The sequence below is a fragment of the Etheostoma cragini genome, chromosome 24 (assembly GCF_013103735.1).
Source record: "Etheostoma cragini isolate CJK2018 chromosome 24, CSU_Ecrag_1.0, whole genome shotgun sequence".
Lineage (NCBI taxonomy): Eukaryota > Metazoa > Chordata > Actinopteri > Perciformes > Percidae > Etheostoma > Etheostoma cragini.
This window is the reverse complement of record NC_048430.1, coordinates 11,617,949-11,637,590: the sequence shown is the minus strand read 5'-3', so window position 1 is coordinate 11,637,590 and position 19,642 is coordinate 11,617,949. Positions and strand designations below refer to the sequence as shown.

The 19,642-nt window shown below is 40.1% G+C and overlaps 1 protein-coding gene and 1 long non-coding RNA gene across 2 annotated transcripts in view; one reads left to right on the top strand and one right to left on the bottom strand.

Moving 5' to 3' along the window:
* Positions 1 to 215: 215 nt before the first annotated feature.
* LOC117939560 lies at positions 216 to 19,208 on the bottom strand. The gene is made up of 3 exons (XR_004655610.1): positions 19,198 to 19,208; positions 13,785 to 13,794; positions 216 to 381 (listed from the first exon to the last, which is right to left on the bottom strand). It is a non-coding gene; the product is annotated as an uncharacterized LOC117939560 (long non-coding RNA).
* The window catches only part of LOC117939460 (aryl hydrocarbon receptor-like), a 64,642-nt gene continuing 51,984 nt past the window's right edge, over positions 6,985 to 19,642 (top strand). The window contains exon 1 of the mRNA XM_034864829.1: positions 6,985 to 7,464. Within this exon, the coding sequence (XP_034720720.1) occupies positions 7,406 to 7,464 (59 nt within the window). The 5' untranslated portion in view covers positions 6,985 to 7,405. The remainder of the gene's footprint in view (positions 7,465 to 19,642) is intronic.

Genomic DNA, 19,642 nt, shown 5'->3' with positions numbered 1-19,642 from the left:
TAGTTTTTTTTTACCCACTGTAAGTATCAGCTGTACTCTGCAACCTCTATGGAGGTGGTACTACAAAAAGTACCTTTTAGCAGGTACCAGGGACTTTTTTCATAATGGGAAACCAAAAAAGGCAAGTCGGGTTGAGTAGTTGAGTAGATACCATGCAGTGGAAAAACCGTGCAGTGTTTCCTTCTCATTCCCCCTGCACTGGTGTTTCCCTCTCATTCCCCCTGCTCTGGCGTCCCCCTCTCATTCCCCCTGCTCTGGCGTCCCCCTCTCATTCCCCCTGCTCTGGTGTTTCCCTCTCATTCCCCCTGCTCTGGTGTTCCCCTCTCATTCTCCCTGCTCTGGAGTTTCTGAGCCCCTAAACCGGAGACATTTGAAACACATCTGACCCGTTTTGGTTGTTAATCTGCATACGGAGACCTTTGCCAACACAGACACTTACGCCAACGTTTCCTCCTGATTGGGTCTTATCGTCATGAGGCTAAGTTACCAATGTTACCCTAGCAACTATAAGCAACGGGCGGGCGGGAGAGTACATGCCACCTCCTGGTAATTCTGTGTTAGTTTAAGTGGCGATTAGTTCTTCTACTGGAGCTAAAAACACTTTGGGCTTAAAAACCAAAATGTAGCAATGTATATATAGCCAAAAAGAGACTGAAATACGATTAAAGCATCTGAAACCACGTATAGGTACAAGTACAAACAGATCATTCCAGTAATGAAAAGCACTTCCCAACTTCCATATTTGATAGCCACAAACCAACCGCTCTCCCTCTGAAAAAAGCCCCAACTTGCATCCAAACTCGCCGACATCTGCCACCAATTTACCAGAACACGCCTGTCCCCGGATGCGACTATTAACCAGATCTGCAGCCTGCCGTGTCTCCTCCGGTTGCTTTCACCACTAACCAGGGCTGAAGGATGAGCCGCAGGTCGGAGCCCTTCCAGACCTTTAAGACCTGACATGGAGGCTTGTAGCAGGCTTGTAATTTGTAGTGGCTGTGACCTTTAATCACATCTTGATCTACATCCTTTATCCCTGCATGTGTCGGTGTCCCGGTGCTAATTTGAGACGCGGTAGGCTACGTCTGAAAGTTTCAAACTGATCCTAGCCACATCCGTGTTTGGTGCAGTCAGCGCCGGAAGAAGTATTCAGACCCTTTACTTCAGTAAAAATACTAATACCACACTGTAGAATTACTCTGTAAAGTAAAAGTCATGTGTTGTAAATGTAGGGTTGGCAACTGGAGGGTTGTTGGTTTGAGTCCCTGTTTGGACCAAAGTATGGATTGTGGACTGGTGCTTGGAGAAATGCCTTTTCAAATCCTGGGCACCCCCCCTAACCTCTCAGGGCTCTGGCAACCCCCCCCCACACACACACTCTGACATCTCTTCTCTTAGTGCATGTATAAGACCTGAGAATGCGTGTGTATTTCAGGCCTGTGTGTAATAACAACAGAGTGTACATTGTAATTTCCCCATAGGGGATCAATAAACACTATAAATTATAAAAATTATTAATTTGACCGCAAAACCACACGTTTTTACGAGCTTTTTATTGGCTTTAAAGCCGTCGGATGGACACATCATGGTCTGGCTCGCAGTGAGGATAAAAGACAGATAGACCTAGCAGGGGCGGGTCGGCGGACCGCTAACGTTAGCCGCTGTGTAGCAACACTACATTTTATTTATCTACAAAGCCTTGCTTTAAAAATTGCCTGTGCATTTAACAAGCTTGCTGAATTTTAAATCGTGTCACTATGGCACTCACACAGTGATTCTTGGTCCTAAATATTCTATTTGTAAGGATAGAATGAGGCAAAAGTGCATTCAAACCTTTTTCTCCATATAATAACCTTCTATAACGTCACATCACACACTTAGAATAATGATTGGAGCTTTCCAGTGGCAAATAAAGCACATTTAGGGGACCAAATTGACGATGCACATTTGCCCCCTAGGGTTGCATTGCTGCTGGTCTGTGGCTGCCGGTGACAGCGCTCACGCTTAATACTGGACCAATGTCAAAGATGGTTGTTCCTATCAGTCAATTAGACACAAAAACACAGGAAAATACGGTCCAAGGTGAAAAAAAGTGGCATTTACCTTTTAATGAGGAATGCATGTATAGATAGACAAACCAAACTTTGAAAACACATGGTGGAATAGAAAGTTCACAAGTTGTAGTCAGAGTTTTGGGGGCGCGTTTACTGCCGTGTAAATGCCACCTCTGCATGTCGCAGTAAAACTCTGCAGCAGCCTGCGGTGGCACAGTGGAAAATAACCAACTCACCACAGCTCTTCAGCCTGTTTTGGTGCTGCCACACAAACTGCTGGAGTTTAGGGATGGCTGCTGGATTCCTAGCCCTCTCTCTTCTTGAAAGGGCAACTTTGGACCCTACTTTCCCATGTTTTTGTGTCCAAGTGGCTGATGGGAACAACAATCTTGGACATTGGTCCAGTATTAACCCTCCTGTTGTCCTCGGGTCAAATCTGACCCCTTTAAAAATTACCCCAAACATGGATTGGATTCCTTCCAACGCTCTTTGCAAATACAACTGATCACTTTCATTCCTCTGATCTTAACTATTAGTCAAAATAACTGCTTTTTTAACTCAAATGTTAGGTATAATTCCATATAAATGAGGGGTATTGACCATGAATTTCAAAAAGTGGTAAAACTGGTAAGGTGGTGTTAGTGAAAACTAAAAAAAAAGTCTGAAAAAGGAACAAAAATGTCAAATTGTTGTACATACAGTACATAAGGGGGAGAATCCAAGTAGAGAGGTTTAAAGGGGGGTGGGTTGGTCAAACATAGGAGAGCGGGGTTCATGTCCCACGTGTGTGTCAAAGATTGTTGTTCCCAACAGTCACTTAGACACAAAAAACACGGGAAAATAGAGGTTGAAAATAAAAAAGTTGCTCTTAACTCCCAAAAAACGTCTGCAAGTTCTGATCAGAGAAAAAAATGTGATGTGCAATTTCAGCTATGAGCACTATCATTTTGTTAACTGCCGGCTATGAATCATTTTGTGATGTGATGTCTCAATTGAGAGCAACAACTGCTCGGCTCCATTAGCGTCCCGGAGATCACAAAGCTACTCAATTTGAGCTTTTAGAGGCACAGATCAACCTTGTCATCCGTCTCACAAGCACGTCTTAAAGAAAGCAAAGAGCCGGACTGCAGACGCAGAGACAAGCTGTGGCTTCTTTAAAAAAGCGTCTCGTAAAAGCGAAGTGAGCGAGCGCCATTCTGACCCAAGCTGCGTTACAACACGGTGTGTTTTAAACAAAGGTTGCACAAGGCCAGAGGGTGGCATAAATCACACATACATGTTGACTTGTAACTTGGAGTGTTTGGTGTGAAACACAACGTCCTGCCATGGCAACATGGAGGCCAACGCTTCCCTTTTTAGGAACTGTTTTATTATGTAAAAGAGGCACGAATGAAAAGCATCTTTTTAATGACGGGGGGGGGGGGGGGGGGGGGGGGGGGGGGGGGGGGGGGGGGGGAATGAATTTCTACATTCATTTATAAGGACTATGGTGATACAGAATCCAGGATCTGGGGTCTGGTTGTTCACCCCCAGGGTTATTTTGAGCGTCAAAGACTTAATTTCCTGCAATCTGATACACTTCTTTGCACCAATATGTGGTGGAAATATCTTCATGTATCCTATGAAAAAAAAACTTTATTTATTTATCTTTATTTGTCCTATGAGAAAACAGATAACATTGAAAACATATCATATAAAGAATATAGAATACATAGCTATGTTGCCAGTTAGCATGTTGTGAGTAAAAGTGAGTAAAAAACCCAACAACAACCTTAATACTTCTTGTGGCCTGCGTACTCCCAACGAGTACAGATGGTAATGCAGATCAAGACTAGACCTTTTCCTAGGCAGATATTGATTTGGGATTATATTGAGTTGAAGCACAATTTCTTTTGATGATTTTGACTCTTTCTGACATTGTTTTGTCCCTTTTTTGACACTTTTTATTATGTCTTTGTTGTCCTGCCACACATGTACACACACAGTGCATAGCCATTGGATTTGTTTTTTGGGGATCTGCTCTGCCATTTCTTAAAAAAATTGCAAACACACATCAGTGTCATTTTACAGTCATATCACCCAAATGATGTGTGTGACATATAATAAGACAGATATAATCAGGTCATCACTATTTATCCTTTGTTTAACTGACTCAAAACACATTCTCACTCTCCCTTCGCGTAAAATACAGACACCTTGCGTGCCTTTGTAATAAATCAAATTGAATTGAACCCCCCCACACCATCCCCTCTAACAAAAACACAGCTTCTCATCATTATTTCCATCTAGAAATCATGCGTGACACTTCATATTTACAATTGCAATTTTGGAAGTCGGGCTGAGCATTACACAACCTGAACCGTCACGATGAGAATTCGTCATATTTTTTCCCCAGTTTATGCCTTCATAACGCGCAGATGTTGGATGACAGACCTAACAGCCGCTGACGTCTGAGCTTTTTTGTTCTGTTTTGGTGATTTCCCCCAGGAAGTTGGATTGTAGGTCTACTTATGTGCCTTTTTAAGTTTGGGCCATGAATTTGGGTTCCTGGCGTGTTGGAACAAGTTCCTCACCGGGAGCAAAAACCCACAGTGATATATCAATCTGTCACATGGCTGCAGTGAATACAATGAACAATACAGGGAGCCTTCAAATTCATTAACCCCTGTAAAAGAAAAGCTGCGTCCCCTCACACTGGCAAGACTGTAGGAGGACACCTAACTGATGAAACATTGGTTAAAATACATGTAGTATGTGCACCTTGGCTGCTTCATGGTGTAACATACACAGAGTGAAGCAACAGTGGGGAACGCAGACCTTCACCTGGAGATCAGCACCCATGCTAGAGGGACAGAGTTACAGTTTGTGCAGCAGAATCATGTGTATTTGTCCTTGGAAAAATCATAACTCTATAAATGTCAGGTTTTTTTCCCAGTAAGAGCATTTGTTTATCACAGGCTTTACTGTATGAACAGTAGCATGTTCTCCAGAATAATTACTATTTACTATAATAATAACTATAATAATTACTAAATTACTATACTAAAGTCTTAGGCGTAATTTTTTCGGGTGGGTTACAACACCCTTAATAATCAAAACTTTTGTTTCTGAAAAATTCTTCTTAGGTCCAATGGTTTCAATGTTTTTGCCGCTTTTTTCGACGTTTTTGCTGTGTGCAATTTTTTTTGCGAGCCATTTTTTCGATGTTTTTGACTTCTTTTTCAAGTTTTTGCTGTGGCATATATTGCGAGATTTTGTGTGAGAGTGTTTTTGGGACAATTTCTTTACAACAATCTCTTGGAACCTTCTCCAATATTTGTCTCCTTTTAGACCAACGCTGGATACTCTGTATATGATGACTTTATGTTTCATTTAACAAGTTCAGGGCCTCATGAGGGCAGGGGCAGTTCTAGGGGGGTGGGGTGGGGGGTGGGGGGGTCTCAGATCGCTGCAGGGTACATCCAGACAGCTAGTCTCTGTCTCTAGACTCTCTATCTGTCCAATCCGAGTTTTCTGTTGACGACTAAAACTACTTTTAAATGTACATGTGTTCCAACCATGCTCCTTCCCAAAGGTGTTTGCAGCGGCACCGTGGCTCTGTCCGGCATTCTTGTCCCGTATGTGACAGAAATGTACATTTTTTAACCCCACCCACCATCTTTCCCTAAACTTAACTTTCCCGTTCTTGTCTAAGTGATTGGACGCTCCAATTACCAGTAGGCCCGGGTATCGTTCAATCATTTTTCAATACTGATACCGGTTACTAAACTATACCTAGTAACTAGTAACTAAAGCTGTATGTAGCAGAGTAAAAAGTACAATATTTTTCTTTGAGGTGTAGCAGAGTAGAAGAAGAAAGTTGCTTGAAAAGAAAAGACTCAAGTAAAGTACAAGTACTTCAATAAAAGCTATTGACACACACACACACACACACACACACACACACACAAAGCTGTCAGATGAATGTAGTGGAGTAAAAAGTACAATATTTCTTTCTGAAATGTAGCAGAGTAGAAGTAGAAAGTTGTATCTGATATCTTGTTGATCTACTGCAAAACTGTAGTAAATTTATTACGATATTTGAATGAATTCAATAATAAAATAAATTAGTAATACTACAGTATTTCTCATTATTATTATTTTAAATATTGTTACAAATATAAAATCACTTTTTTTTGTATTCCAACACAGACTGACAGACTTGGAGAGGAAGAGGAGGAGAAGAAGTATCATTTGTCAGCTAACATGATGTCACGATGGACAAACACACCAGACTCCATGTAGATAAACAGTCCTTTTAGCACCATAACACACCTTTTATTCAAAGTTGACAGAAACCAAATGAAACTGTGAAAAGCGATTTTTGGTCTTCTCTACACTTTTCCAACAATGAAAAACTATAGTATTGGTTGAAATAAACACATACTTTACCGATTTACATGTGAAAATATGTTGGCTCCATCCACGCTAAAAGTACTGTTTTTTAAATGGAGTCTGGTTGGTTCAGCGCTAGCTACTTCATAGATGTTTCTGGTACACAGGAACGTCTTAAACAGGTTTTACAAAGGTCCATCTCTGAAATGTTAAGACACGTAACACCTTTATTATTTTTTTATTGTTATTAGGATCTGCACCAAGTAGTAGGCACACTGTTAAAATGTCAGCGGAATTTTCTAGTTTTAAATAGTATTACAAATGTATTACAACAGAAATAAATACAATTATTTAAATGCAGCAACTTGATGGGATGAAAATGAACAGACTTAAGGTCTCCCCGGTGGGAATGTTGCTTCCTAATCATTCCTTCGTCTGCCTTGTCAGTTTCAATTGGCTCACTTTCGGTCCACCTTAAACATTCCTGCCCTCGCGTGTACAGTTTCGGCACACCGCGACGGGAGCGCGCGACGGCTACAGACAGCAGCAGCAACAGCAGACAGGCATCAGTCTTGTCAAATCACAACGGGGGTGACGTACAGGCGGAGGACGTACATGAAAATCCTCCGAGGACTTTTTTTAATGTATAAAAGTCACGGTTTTTGCGGTGTATCGGTGTGGAAAGTCTTAAATGTCTGGATTATGAAGCGTTGTTACAGTTAGCCAACGTCTCGTAGGCGTTTGGACCAACTAATGTACTGAAAAGTACGTTTTTTGTGCTCAGAGACGTTAACGTCAGACTCAAACCAACCGAGGACTACATCAAAGGGATTTTACCGGCTAATTTTTTTATACTTTTTCAATAAATATATTATAAAGTAGTGGTCCACAGATTTGGGAGCTGCTAACGTGTACATAAATAAGCAGGATATAACCACTTTTTTTTTCTTTTTAACTCCACCTTGTTTGAATTCACCATGCTGGCGAACACGACACTTTACGCAGCGAAGAAACGGAAGAAGCCGGTCCAGAAAATGTAAGTAAAACAACCATAAACATGCACAAATCCCTGAAAGTGTTCCCATAATACCGCATAGTGTGTCTGGGCTGCATAAGACTCGTGTATACAATGGTTGTATTGTACTTTCTGACCTTATGGTATGTCCATATAATACTCTTAATATCCCAGAGGGCACTCTGAGAGGGGTCTGGTTACCATATTATAACGTTACTGTCTGTAATACAATGCTGCTATTACACACATGTTGTGCTTCAGTTCAATTATTAACGTATACATGCGTCACTGACATTGTGATGCTATTATTGCAGTTCAATCTGTTTATAAGTGTTACTTTATTCCTAAAGAATTCATTCACCTTTCATACACCTTATATACACTAGGTATATTATATTATAATATTCTTTAGGTGGTTACAGCTGTGCAAACATCTCCAGAGAGTCGGTCAGTTTGCACCCACACAGCCTGTCTTACATGCTAATAACAGTGTAGTTATAAATTGTACTGTGTATTTGCAATTGCAACATTGTACTGAGTCTATTTTCCCTGCTGTGGTAATGCAGTGTTATCCAGCTACACCGAGATAATGTGGAGTGCTCAAGTCCAACAACAGTGCATGGATACCCAGCATGGAAAATAAAGGAAAGTGCTGCTCCAATATAATGTTAATCTAAGTATAGCATCCAGGGTTCAATGGTAAGGTTTTTTTTTCTTGCCCAAAGTAAATTGTACTGGCCCCTATACATTTAAAAAATAAATAAAACTCTAAACAAAGTTTGTAAAAACGTTGAAAACAAAAACAAAAAAAGTCAAAAGCGTAGAAAAAAATGGAAAAAATGTTGCAAAAGGTGATAAAAAAGAAAACGTAAGCAAAAATGTGAAAAGGCATGGATACATTTTTCAAACTTAAAAAAAAAAGTCAAAAAACATTTAAAAAAAATCAAAGGTCAAAAGTGTAGAAAAATACTGAAAAAAGTATAAAAAGTTATTATGCAACACCATCACTAACGGGAACGTTGTAGAGCGTCCTCTGGTGGACAGACTATGCAACACCATCCCTAACAGGGACGTTGTAGAGCGTCCCCTGGTGGACAGACTATGCAACGGCAACAATAACAGGGACATTGTAGAGCGTCCTCTTTACTCAGCTGATTGGTTCTTGCCATAATGTGGATTCTACCAGTCGTCCAATAGGCTGTCGGCTGTGTATCAACCTGACTTCTGCACAACACAACTGATGGTCCCAACTCCATTAATAAGGCAAGAAACTCCACTAATTAACCCTGACAAGGCCCACCTGGGAAGGGAAACCATGTCAGGGACTACCTCATGAAGCTCATTGAGAGAACACCAAGCGTTTGCAGCGCCATCAAAAAAGCAAAGGGGGGTACTTTGAAGAAACTACAAGATAAGACATGTTTTCAGTTATTTCACGCTTTAGTACATAATTCCACATATGTTCATTCATAGTTTTGATGCCTTCAGTGATAATCTACAATGTAAATGGTAATGAAAATAAAGAAAAAGCATTGAATGAGAAAGTGTGTCCAAACGTTTGGCCTGTACTGTATATTTTTATACATTATAAATACTAGCGAAATACCCTTGATAGATTGGTCCCTTAGAATAACGCGATTGTGCAATCATATCATTCAATGCATAATCAGATACCACATATTTATGCTGGGGCGCATTTTTTCCAATACGCCGCACTTTCGCTGCATAAATTGACGATTTCCATGCAAAATAACACGGGGCTTGCATGATTTCATAATCTCCACATTATCGTTAAAAAGTCACAAATGAAAAAGAAATGTTGTGTTTACTTCACACAAGAGCAGCCATTTCCCACTGTTGCCATGGGACCGTTGTGAAGTGACGTAATTACGCAACAAGACAAACACAGTCTCTTTTTCATCAAATAGTTTTTGCAAGTTCCCGCAATTTCGTTGCTTAAAATTGCATAAATATCCTGCATGTTCCACCCCATTTTTGAAGAAAACGTGCCGCGTAATCAAGGATTTTTGCCCCCAACAATCACAAAATAATTCTGCATTTTTCTGGAAGGACTGAATCAAGTTAAAAATAAAGTGAAATAATTCCTTGTAGATCCTTAACAGAGCTAATGTTTCTTTATAAACACTTAACAGTGCTGGAATGAGCCTTCTAGAGAGACTGGGTCATTATGCATTCTCAGGGCTGTACACAGGTTTTCTAATGCTTATTTAATTCTTTTATGAACAACAGCCAAATTGTTTTGTTCCAATTGATATTACTGCAAAGAACTCTTCGGAAACTCTGTATTTTAGTTCTCCATAGCTTTGTACTTTGGTGGTTTCAATGCACAAGCAGGGCCTTTTGAGAACTTTCTGGGGGAAGTACTTGAAAGCAGCACTCTTGGGACCTTTACAGGGGTATAGCTTTTTAGATAGACATAACAAGGGCTTTAAAGGAACTTCTATCTATCTATCTATCTATCTATCTATCTGTCTATCTATCTATCTATCTATCTATCTATCTATCTATCTATCTGTCTATCTATCTATCTATCTATCTATCTATCTCACCATGCTGGAGTGGGTTTTCCTCCCTTCAGAACATAAGATCTTCTCTGAGCCGTCTCCCTTGCTGTAATTTCCCCAGTTTGTGTTTTTGAGCTTTAACGAGCCAGACAGGAGTGTTAACTGCTCCACACAGAACCACAGGCCTGCGCAGAGAACCACGGTCAGAACCCTGCCAGGTTCTGGGTCTGTTTCGGTGTGTGTGTGTGGTACTACCTGCATTAATCATAATCAGGACATGGAGCGAGAGCTCTCTCACGCCATGTTTCCACGAGGGAGGGATGGCGTAATCTGAGACTCGGTGGTTCCCCCCCCCCCAAACATACTTTTTTCTTTTTGGGGGGGGGGATGTTTCTTTACTCCCTCAACACACATTAACGTAGTACTTTGTCACGCAAACAATTACATAACATTGCCTTGTTTGCTCGCCTTTGGTTGTTTAAGGAAAAGTGGCTCTCATGCAGTTTATCTTTCTCTCTTTTTTCATTTTTTGTTTGGGAAATGGTGAGTGTGTATGTGTGTGTGTGTGAGTGTGTGTGTGTGTAAGAGAGCGAGAGAGACAATTAAACCCACAGACAGGTCTAGATGCAGCGTGAAAGCAGTCCACCCTGAGGCCGTTAACTGTCACGTTTACACTGCGTTGTGAAGAAGAACATTTAAATTCATGGTGATCTCTCACTCTGCCTCAACCCCTCAAAGTCTCGGTCTCGTCTCAGTCTGAACCCCTCAAAGTCTCGGTCTCGTCTCAGTCTGAACCCCTCAAAGTCTCGGGCTTGTCTCAGTCTGAACCCCTCAAAGTCTCGGCCTTGTCTCAGTCTGAACACAAAGTCGCGGGCTTGTCTCAGTCTGAACCCCACAAAGTCTCGGCCTTGTCTCAGTCTGAACACAAAGTCTCGGGCTTGTCTCAGTCTGAACCCCACAAAGTCTCGGTCTTGTCTCAGTCTCTAATGCTCAATGTCTCCGTCTTGTATTGGTTTCTACCCTTCACAGTCTCGGGCTTGTCTCGGTCTCTACCCCTCAAAGTCTTGGTCTTGTCTTGGTCTCTACCCCTCAAAGTCTTGGTCTTGTCTCGGTCTCTACCCCTCAAAGTCTTTGTCTCGTCTGTGTCCCAAATCCTCAAAGATTTATTTATGGTTTTAAAGTGCTGCAGAGTTGAGGAACTTCATAAAAATACATAAAAGAATCAAATGATTTAACGCTTTTACAGTGGTCTCTTATGACAGTAAAATGTGCAAAATGCATGCACTTGTGATTGTGTGTATTCAGCGTGGTAGAAGAATTCAAGTTCCAGAAGGTGGAGGGACCAGATCGAACTGGGTCAGATAGATGTCGTTTGTCATGCTGATGCACAGCTGACCGGCTGTTTCTCTTGTGACTGACATGTGATGGACATCAGTCTGATCTGAAATCAGCTTTCACTTCCCACACATTTTATTTATAGAACTTCATTTCATCCACCAAACTAAATGTCAAGGCTTGAATGAAAAGTAGCAGAAAGGAGACTCATCTTTTATGATCCGCCCCCCTTACCTTTCTTTTCTTTTTTAGAATGTTTCTTGGCCATTTTGGCTTTTAATGGATAGGACAGTTGCAGGCAGGAAAGTGGGGAGAGAGAGGGGGAAGACAAGCAGCCAAGGCTGTGATAAAGAACCCCCCCCAACCCCCTTCACACAACATACAATTAAACTAATAATTAAGCCCAACTGATGCCGATTATGTAAAAAATGTGTGGTTTTATATGTTGTTTGTATTGTGTTCTGGTAGTGCACCTTTGATTTCAATCGACAGAGTAAACACAAAGTATGTAAGGGCTAAAGAAGGAATAGAGATATAATGTGCTTTATTTGTTCCACCAAGAGTCCAAAACACAAAGCTATTGTGTGCACAATTACACAAAACACAGCAAATCCTCACAGTTAAAAAAACTGCTTTTATTTAAAGATTGACCTGAATAATGATCAAAATAGTTGCCGAGTCATTTTCTGTTGAACAACTACCCGAGGATGTGACTAAAAGAGAGAAATTAATCTACAGTTGGTGATGTTAAACATACTTTCCTTGAGTTTATTGCAGCACCCAACTGCGCCTCAAAAATCCCCATTTTTTCTTTTAACTCAACTCTAAACTATGATCAGTCTCTTAACCACAGTGTACTCATAGTGTGTGTCCTATTAAATGTCATTCTTAAAATTATCCAGATGTCCGTTATGAATTTTTATGGGGCAGTCATTCCATTGGCGCTGTTGTTTGTGAAGTAAAACCTGAAATTGTTTATTTGAGAAGCACCATTTAACAACAAAGCAATTCAGAGTGCTTTACATGAGGTATAAGAAGACACACATAAACCAATTTAAATAGGATTTAAAAAGGGTCAAATGAACACAACTCAACACCTTCTTTAGCATTGAAATGATCAAATGTATCGTCCCAAACCCTCAGCTGTCAGCAGCTCCAATCCTGAATTATCGACTCTGATATCGACATCCTGAGACTTGTGAGACTCCTCTTGCGCTCTGTTTTTCCTCCTGTGTCATAACTCGAGCAGTGGAACAAACGCCTGCATTGTATTTAGTTTAATTTGCTTCGCAAAGGTGTCGTTGCCCCATTCGGAGACAAAGTGCCTTTGTGTGATCGCAGGGGAGTGTTTTTTTAAGTCCAACACCTTCCAGGGCAGATTTTTGCAGACAAAACGAGATGCAACAACACTGGTCGTTCATTGTTCTTGCAGGGAGTTGGGCCGTCAGGAATGCAGCGATAGCTATCTAGCCTCGATTTTTAGATAAGTTGTCTTCTGGGGTATTATTGAAAGCAGATGTCTTATTTACAGGAGGGGAAGGGAAGGAGGGCCTCATCACATTTTACACATTTCCGTTACAGTGTCGGGCAGTCAGCTCACAAGCTTTCCTCTCGGAGACTTCAGGCTTTTTAGCAGCTGAAAAAAATGCTGATTTAAAATATGAAATCAGACATTTGCAAGTTACTACAGATTGTATATTTGTTTGAAACTCCATGCCAGTCCACCTTGGGCAATTTTTCTAAACACACTGGTTATGTTTAGTCTGGAATTGATATGTTTCACAGCACAGTTCAGGCCTGTACATGTTATTTTCACTTTTGAGTGCAATTCAGGCTATGTTCACACTTGGCGTCTTTGTAGAAGGAGTCAGCGTCTGGTTCTCATTATAATCCTGTGGAGGAAACGATGTTTTCAAAAAAGTTGACTTATTTTCTGCAGCTCGGAGCGGTTTTTTTGAAGTTGAAAAAGGTTTTTCTGTCTTTTTTTTTCCTGAAAAAAATGCCTTACGTCAAGTGCTTTTTTGACAGCAGACCAAAGACAAGCTGAGTATCTAGACCTGTGGTTTCCATGACAACAAGAAAAATTGGAGTTGGAGCACAGCAAGTTATATTATGTGAACAGGTGCTGTACAGGGAACTTAATTTGTATCTAAGGTTAGCACCTCATTCTCTCTCTCTCTCTCTCTCTCTCTCTCTCTCTCTCTCTCTCTCTCTCTCTGTTCTTTCTCTAGCTCGCTCCCCAACCTTTTTTTAATCTAACGTTAACATCTCTCTCTCTCTCTGTTCTTTCTCCCTTTGTTCTTTCTCTAGCTCGCTCCACCACTTTGTTTAATCTAATGTTAACACCGCTCTCTCTCTCTCTCTCTCTCTCTCTCTCTCTCTGTGTTCTTTCTCTAGCTTGCTCCACTGCTTTGTTTTATCTAACTTTAACGCCTCTCTCTCTCTTTTTCTCTCTGTTCTTTCTCTAGCTTGCTCCGCCACTTTGTTTTATCTAATGTTGGCACATCTCTCTCTCTCTCTCTCTCTCTCTCTCTCTCTCTCTCTCTCTCACTCTCTGTGTTCTTTCTCTAGGTTACTCCAATGCTTTGTTTTATCTAACGGTAGCACCTCTCTCTCTCTGTTCTTTTTTTAGCTCGCTCCACCACTTTGTTTTATTAACATTAGCACTTCTCCACATAGGGCTTTAGGCTACTGAAGCAGCAGCTGTTGTTATAGCAACAAAATAACACTCTCTGCTGCTTTTTGGAACCAAAATCCTGGCCTTTTATTTATATTTTTAATTTTTACCACTTAGAGTCTAGACATTAGTCGTTCTGCCTACTCTACTGTTATTTATTTACTTTACTTTACTTTACTGTTTTTTATTATTAAAGGGGCATTCAACCAGTGAAATCATACACCACACCAGAGTCTATTTTAACTCTTTATTTAGTTGTTTTTTCAGCAGCATGGCTCTCCCTTCAGAGGGTAGTTATCTGTGAAATCATAAGGGGTGTCACGATTACAAAATTAGCTTTTGATTTTGACCAAAAATCAGAAAATCAGAAGCAGGATTAGCTTCATGGAGACGGCTAAAGTTAATGTTAGCTGCCCTACAGCTGTCAGAGTTAGCTTCCCCTTCACCATATTACCTTCTAACAGCCGTAGTCTCAGCAACGCGACAATCTGCAAGAAACAGGTTGGTTTAAAGTCCCTTAAATAGTAGTGGCTGCACCGTTTGGCTTAGTAACGGCTCACTGGCAATAGCATCGTGGCTAACACTATTATTACTTAGATAGTTTATGACAAATTGTTTCGGCTGTGCTTTTTTAACATGATGGCAGCACCGCAATGCATAAGTCTGAGTAGTGTAGTACAGGCTGCATTTGAGCATTAAGTATTCGGATATTATTAGAATATTTCAAACATAACAAAAGAAATTTGAATGGTTTTATAGAGAAAGATTGACAGCTCTACTCTCCACCCCCGTCACTTGTACTTACCAGCTGGTAGCATGCAGCTAAAGACACAGAGTAACATTAGCTCAACGGTATACAGCCTGCCGCCAGATTTTTCCAGACAGCGTGACCACTGCCGGAGTCAGAGATGACGAAGAAACAACAACACTGAAGTCACCGGTGTGGCAACATTTTGCCTTCCGCAAGAGTGAGTTGTGTAAACAAACAACGCAGGTAAAGCATGCGGGCTCCGGCAGGACTCCTTGGCGCCTTCATTTGAACCATGCTAAACTAATGGTGCGTTTAATGGCACTCAGAGAAACTCAAAGCTGTTTCCTCCGGGTTGACTGCTTCATCCTGACGGGTGGGATGGGATTGGTAGCTGCTATATCTGATATCACCCACCAAATTCCATTCTCAACATAACAAATGTATTTAAATATTCATAGTATATCAGTTACTTTTCAAAAATACACCAGAGCAGTGCTTCACATCAGCATAAATATGTCTTATATAACTTAAAAAAACTGGTTTGCCAATTACTCCTGTTACACAATTGACATTTGCTGTTATTTTTGGCATTAAATACAAAAACAAATCTGGCCAGGCGGGGGTGCCTGTTGTATTATAGGGGAAACACTGCAAATGGTTAAAAGTACCCCTGTAATGTAATGTACCGTAGCTCTTATTGTTGCATTGCCCTCTCTGTTAAAATCAAATGTTGAAAAATAAAATCGGAATGTGGCCTTAAAATCGAACGTCAAATTTTGAATCGCGTACACGCAGGCAGCGTCACGGCTGGCCCCACCTGACCTGAAAATCCCCTGCGGAGTCATCATCTCAACATCTGAACCTGATTTAAGTTGAGAGCCAGTCAACATGCAGCTGCTCTGTGTGAGACCGACCTGGAGCTCCAAGCTCACAGGTTCCATTCCCACAACAAGCAGACGCTCTGCTGAAGTGTTCCCAAGCAAGACACTGAAACCAGATCTGCTCAGATTCTTTCCAAGTTCAAATATTTTATGTTATCCAGTCATCTGCAGGACACTTTTTCCTTTTAATTTGTTAAAATTAAAAAAACACAGACAGATTGTTCCCAGATGTGGTGGAAATGGATCTAATAGATTGTAGTTTGAATTTCTTTCTATGTATGAGGGAATCATAACTCTTTAAGATTTTTTTTCATTTTCAGTTTAACTTAGGCCAATCGCCTGAGCTTTGTTGGTAAATTGGCTCAGTCAAATGTCGGCAGGTGGGGAACAGTGTGAGGGCTTTTTAGCTTGATAACACTGATATTTTTCTACATCTTATGCCAATTTTACACAAAATGACTTTTCAAGCGATTCCACTGTCGCAGACAAATTTCCAATACGACAATATAATCCTGAGAGTCTTGCTAGAGTCGGGCAATCGTTTGGCGGGAGGTCATAAAACTCAACGTGTTTTGTATTATCCTAGGTTTAAAGTCGTGGTAGTGAAGTTAAATCACGTGAACGCTGACCCCGTTCTCAGCTGGCGTTAGGCTGGAGGTGCTCCACAGCTTCACACCTTCTCTGGGAAAAAGATAAGCCCCTCTGTGCAGCCAAGGTCTGGTTCGAGTTAGAGCTGAGAAGCCGCCAGCTGGGGTTTGACCCAGGCCAGACCAGGGCTTGTGTCCCTCTTTGTAAGGTTCCTTATCAAGCCAGTGCAACGCGCAGGAGCGCTTTCTTTTTTATTTTATTTTGCAATAAAATAAAATTCTTCGCTTGAAATTTGTACAATTCTCTGCTGCTACTATTTATTCATTATTACTGCTCACCATAACACTCAATTATGTTAATACTGTATCACAAAAGTCCCCATATATGAGCGTGCGCTCCACAAGACGAGCTACCCAGGCGCGTTTTTATATTTCATTTTTAAAATGCTATATTAGGAGAGATTATGGATATACAAGAGTATTGCAGTAGGGCTGCTTATGTACTGTGTATTGCCATCGCCACAAGTGACGCAATAACCCCATCGTGAAAGGACGCGTCCTATTGCAGAATACACACAAAAAATGTTTTGGTGTTAGTTGAAAGTAAAAATGAGTCTCTCTTTTTTTAGTGCTGCCATTTGTAATCAATTCAATATTCAATTTGTTCAATAAAATGATGTTGGAAGGGAAGTTACAAGGACATACACGCATACTCACTTAAATTTCCTAGAAATAATAAATAACATACAAAAATAAGATTAAATAACAAAGCAAATATAATAAATTCAAGAACGACAGAAAACAAATACTTGAATGTACATGTGTGGAATAAAATATACAATCTACATACATAGTGTATTTAACAAAAATAACCAACACATAGCCGTTTTGTTTCATGTTACATGTTTTGTGTAAATAAATGTGACCTTTTGGCTCTCATGTAGGAAAGAGAAGTCTTTATCCCGTCTCACTGTGTAAACGTGTGTGCTCGCAGTCTATCCTGCATCCTGACAGAACAGACAACAGGTGAGGTGATAATAAACAGGCCTCCGCTGACCTGGTTGCCATGGCAGCAGCCGATGGAGCAGATTGGCTTGTTGCTGTGCTCTCTGGAGACACAAGGTGGTTTCCACTCGCCTTTAAATGCTGTAAAGGGCCAAAAAACTAAAACAAAGGTTAAGTCTCAAAATGGAAACGAAAAATGCACATTTTCATCCTTCACCAATATGTGGATATTAGTATTTATGTTTGTTTCATGTATCTAATTGAGACAGGTTTCAGTCTCCTCATTGTTTCCCAGTTTTAACACTTATATAAACTTATAAAAATATAAAACCATAAAATAGATTGATGTCGATCTTGTGCATCTGTGTGTGCCTGCGTCTGTGTCTGTGTGTGCATGTGTACGTGTGCATGTAGGTGTCTTGCATGCGTACATGGGTGGGCGTCTGTGTATGTGTGGGTGTTTGTGTGTCTGCGTGTGTTTTTGTGTGCATGTGTCTGTGTGTGTTCTCCCACCCAGGACTTATGAATTGAATAACTTTGGATTTTGCTCTGATCTTTCAGTTGTAGCCCTTTTTAGAAAGATGCTGTTGCACTCCTTCACACACACACACACGCACACACACACACACACACACACACACACACACACACACACACACACACACACACACACATTTATCCTCAAGCTTGTTTGATATACTCATCATAACCTTTCTGAATGTCAATCTTAAGTTCAACATTACACAGTAAAATCGTCAGAGTAAATTTTACTCAAATTGAATACAATTTTACTCTAAAAAATATAACATTTGGTCCCAGTCTAAATAGAGTGAAATTTACTCTTCTTGCAGAGTAACATTTTCAGAGTTATTACTCTATTCAGTGTTTATATTTAACTCAACATGATGACAATTTACTCTATGTAGAATAAAATGAAATCAACTCTACTGCCATTTTTCATTTTTTACTCCACATAGAATTGTTTTTACTCGGTATAGTTTGGTATTTTACTCAAGATAGAATTGATTTTACTCGGTGTAGGTTGGTATTTTACTCAAGATAGAATTGATCTTACTCGGTATAGTTTGGTATTTTACTCCACATAGGATTGTTTTTCCTCTGTATGGTTTGGTATTTTACTCAAGATAGAATTGATTTTACTCGGTATAGTTTGGTATTCTACTCCACATAGAATTGTTTTTACTCGGTATAGTTTGGTATTTTACTCAATATGAATTGATTTTACTCTGTATGGTTTGGTATTTTACTCAAGATAGAATTGATCTTACTCTGTATAGTTTGGTATTCTACTCCACATAGTATTGTTTTTACTCGGTATGGTTTGGTATTTTACTAAACATTGAATAGTTTTTAATCTGTATAGTTTGTTGGTATTTTACTCAACATAGGATTTCACACATCATGTTATTTAACAAAGTACACTTTATGCTTTCCTTTTAAGATACAAAAATGTAAATATTTAAGGTTTAACAGTTTAACATCAAGAAAAACATTTGGCATCAGTTTCCCTCTAATACGTGTAAATGAAAATAAAGGCAATATATTCATTTACATCTGGCCTGTAATTATCTTACTGTGCAGACTATCACAGGAACAATCCTTAACATGTAAATCAAGACATTGTCTGGGCTATAAAGTGGTTACTCCGCAGATTTTTTTTGTATCACAGGAAACAGTATTGGACAATAAACAAACTTGAATCACCACAACTGTATGAGGTCTGTACATCAAATGCTTTGTGACAGAAAAGCTCTTTGACATTGACTACATGAGGTCCCTCTGTAGTACAGACAACTTTAAATGCATTAAAATGCTCATCAAGACATACCGTTTGTAGGGCAAAAGTAACCAACAATAACCTCTCATCCTTAACATGGTGGATTTTGTGAAAAACTGGCATCTCACAACTGACTTTAAGACAAACCACTAAACCTGCACGATACACATTTCCATGGTGTTTGGCCCATCTAACATTTAAAACCTTGGTGTCCATTGGTACCTGAAGAGTCTCAGCTATCTCACAGCCCCATTCCATCACATTTAAAGAAATTGTTTCACCTGGACCCATCATTACTCTGTTGGGGTCAAATGTCTGCCAACTGTGTGCTATGTGACTTTGGTGTTTCTTTGCCAATGTTTTAGTTACATTTTTAAAGCTTTTCAATTGTTTTTTAAAGAAATTATGCTTTGCTTCATAGCGCATGCACCAGCTATGCAAAATTGGTCCACTTTTAAGAATACATGTAGGGTAATGCACCATAAAACGATGCTTTGGTAGCAGTCTCTTGTTTGGAAATAAACGCTTGAATAACCTGTGGTGTTCTGCGATCAAATGTTTCAAAAAAATAGTAATACCCTTTGATAACATTGGAGAAAATATAATGTTGACAATGTGAAGCAACAACAGTAGCAGATAC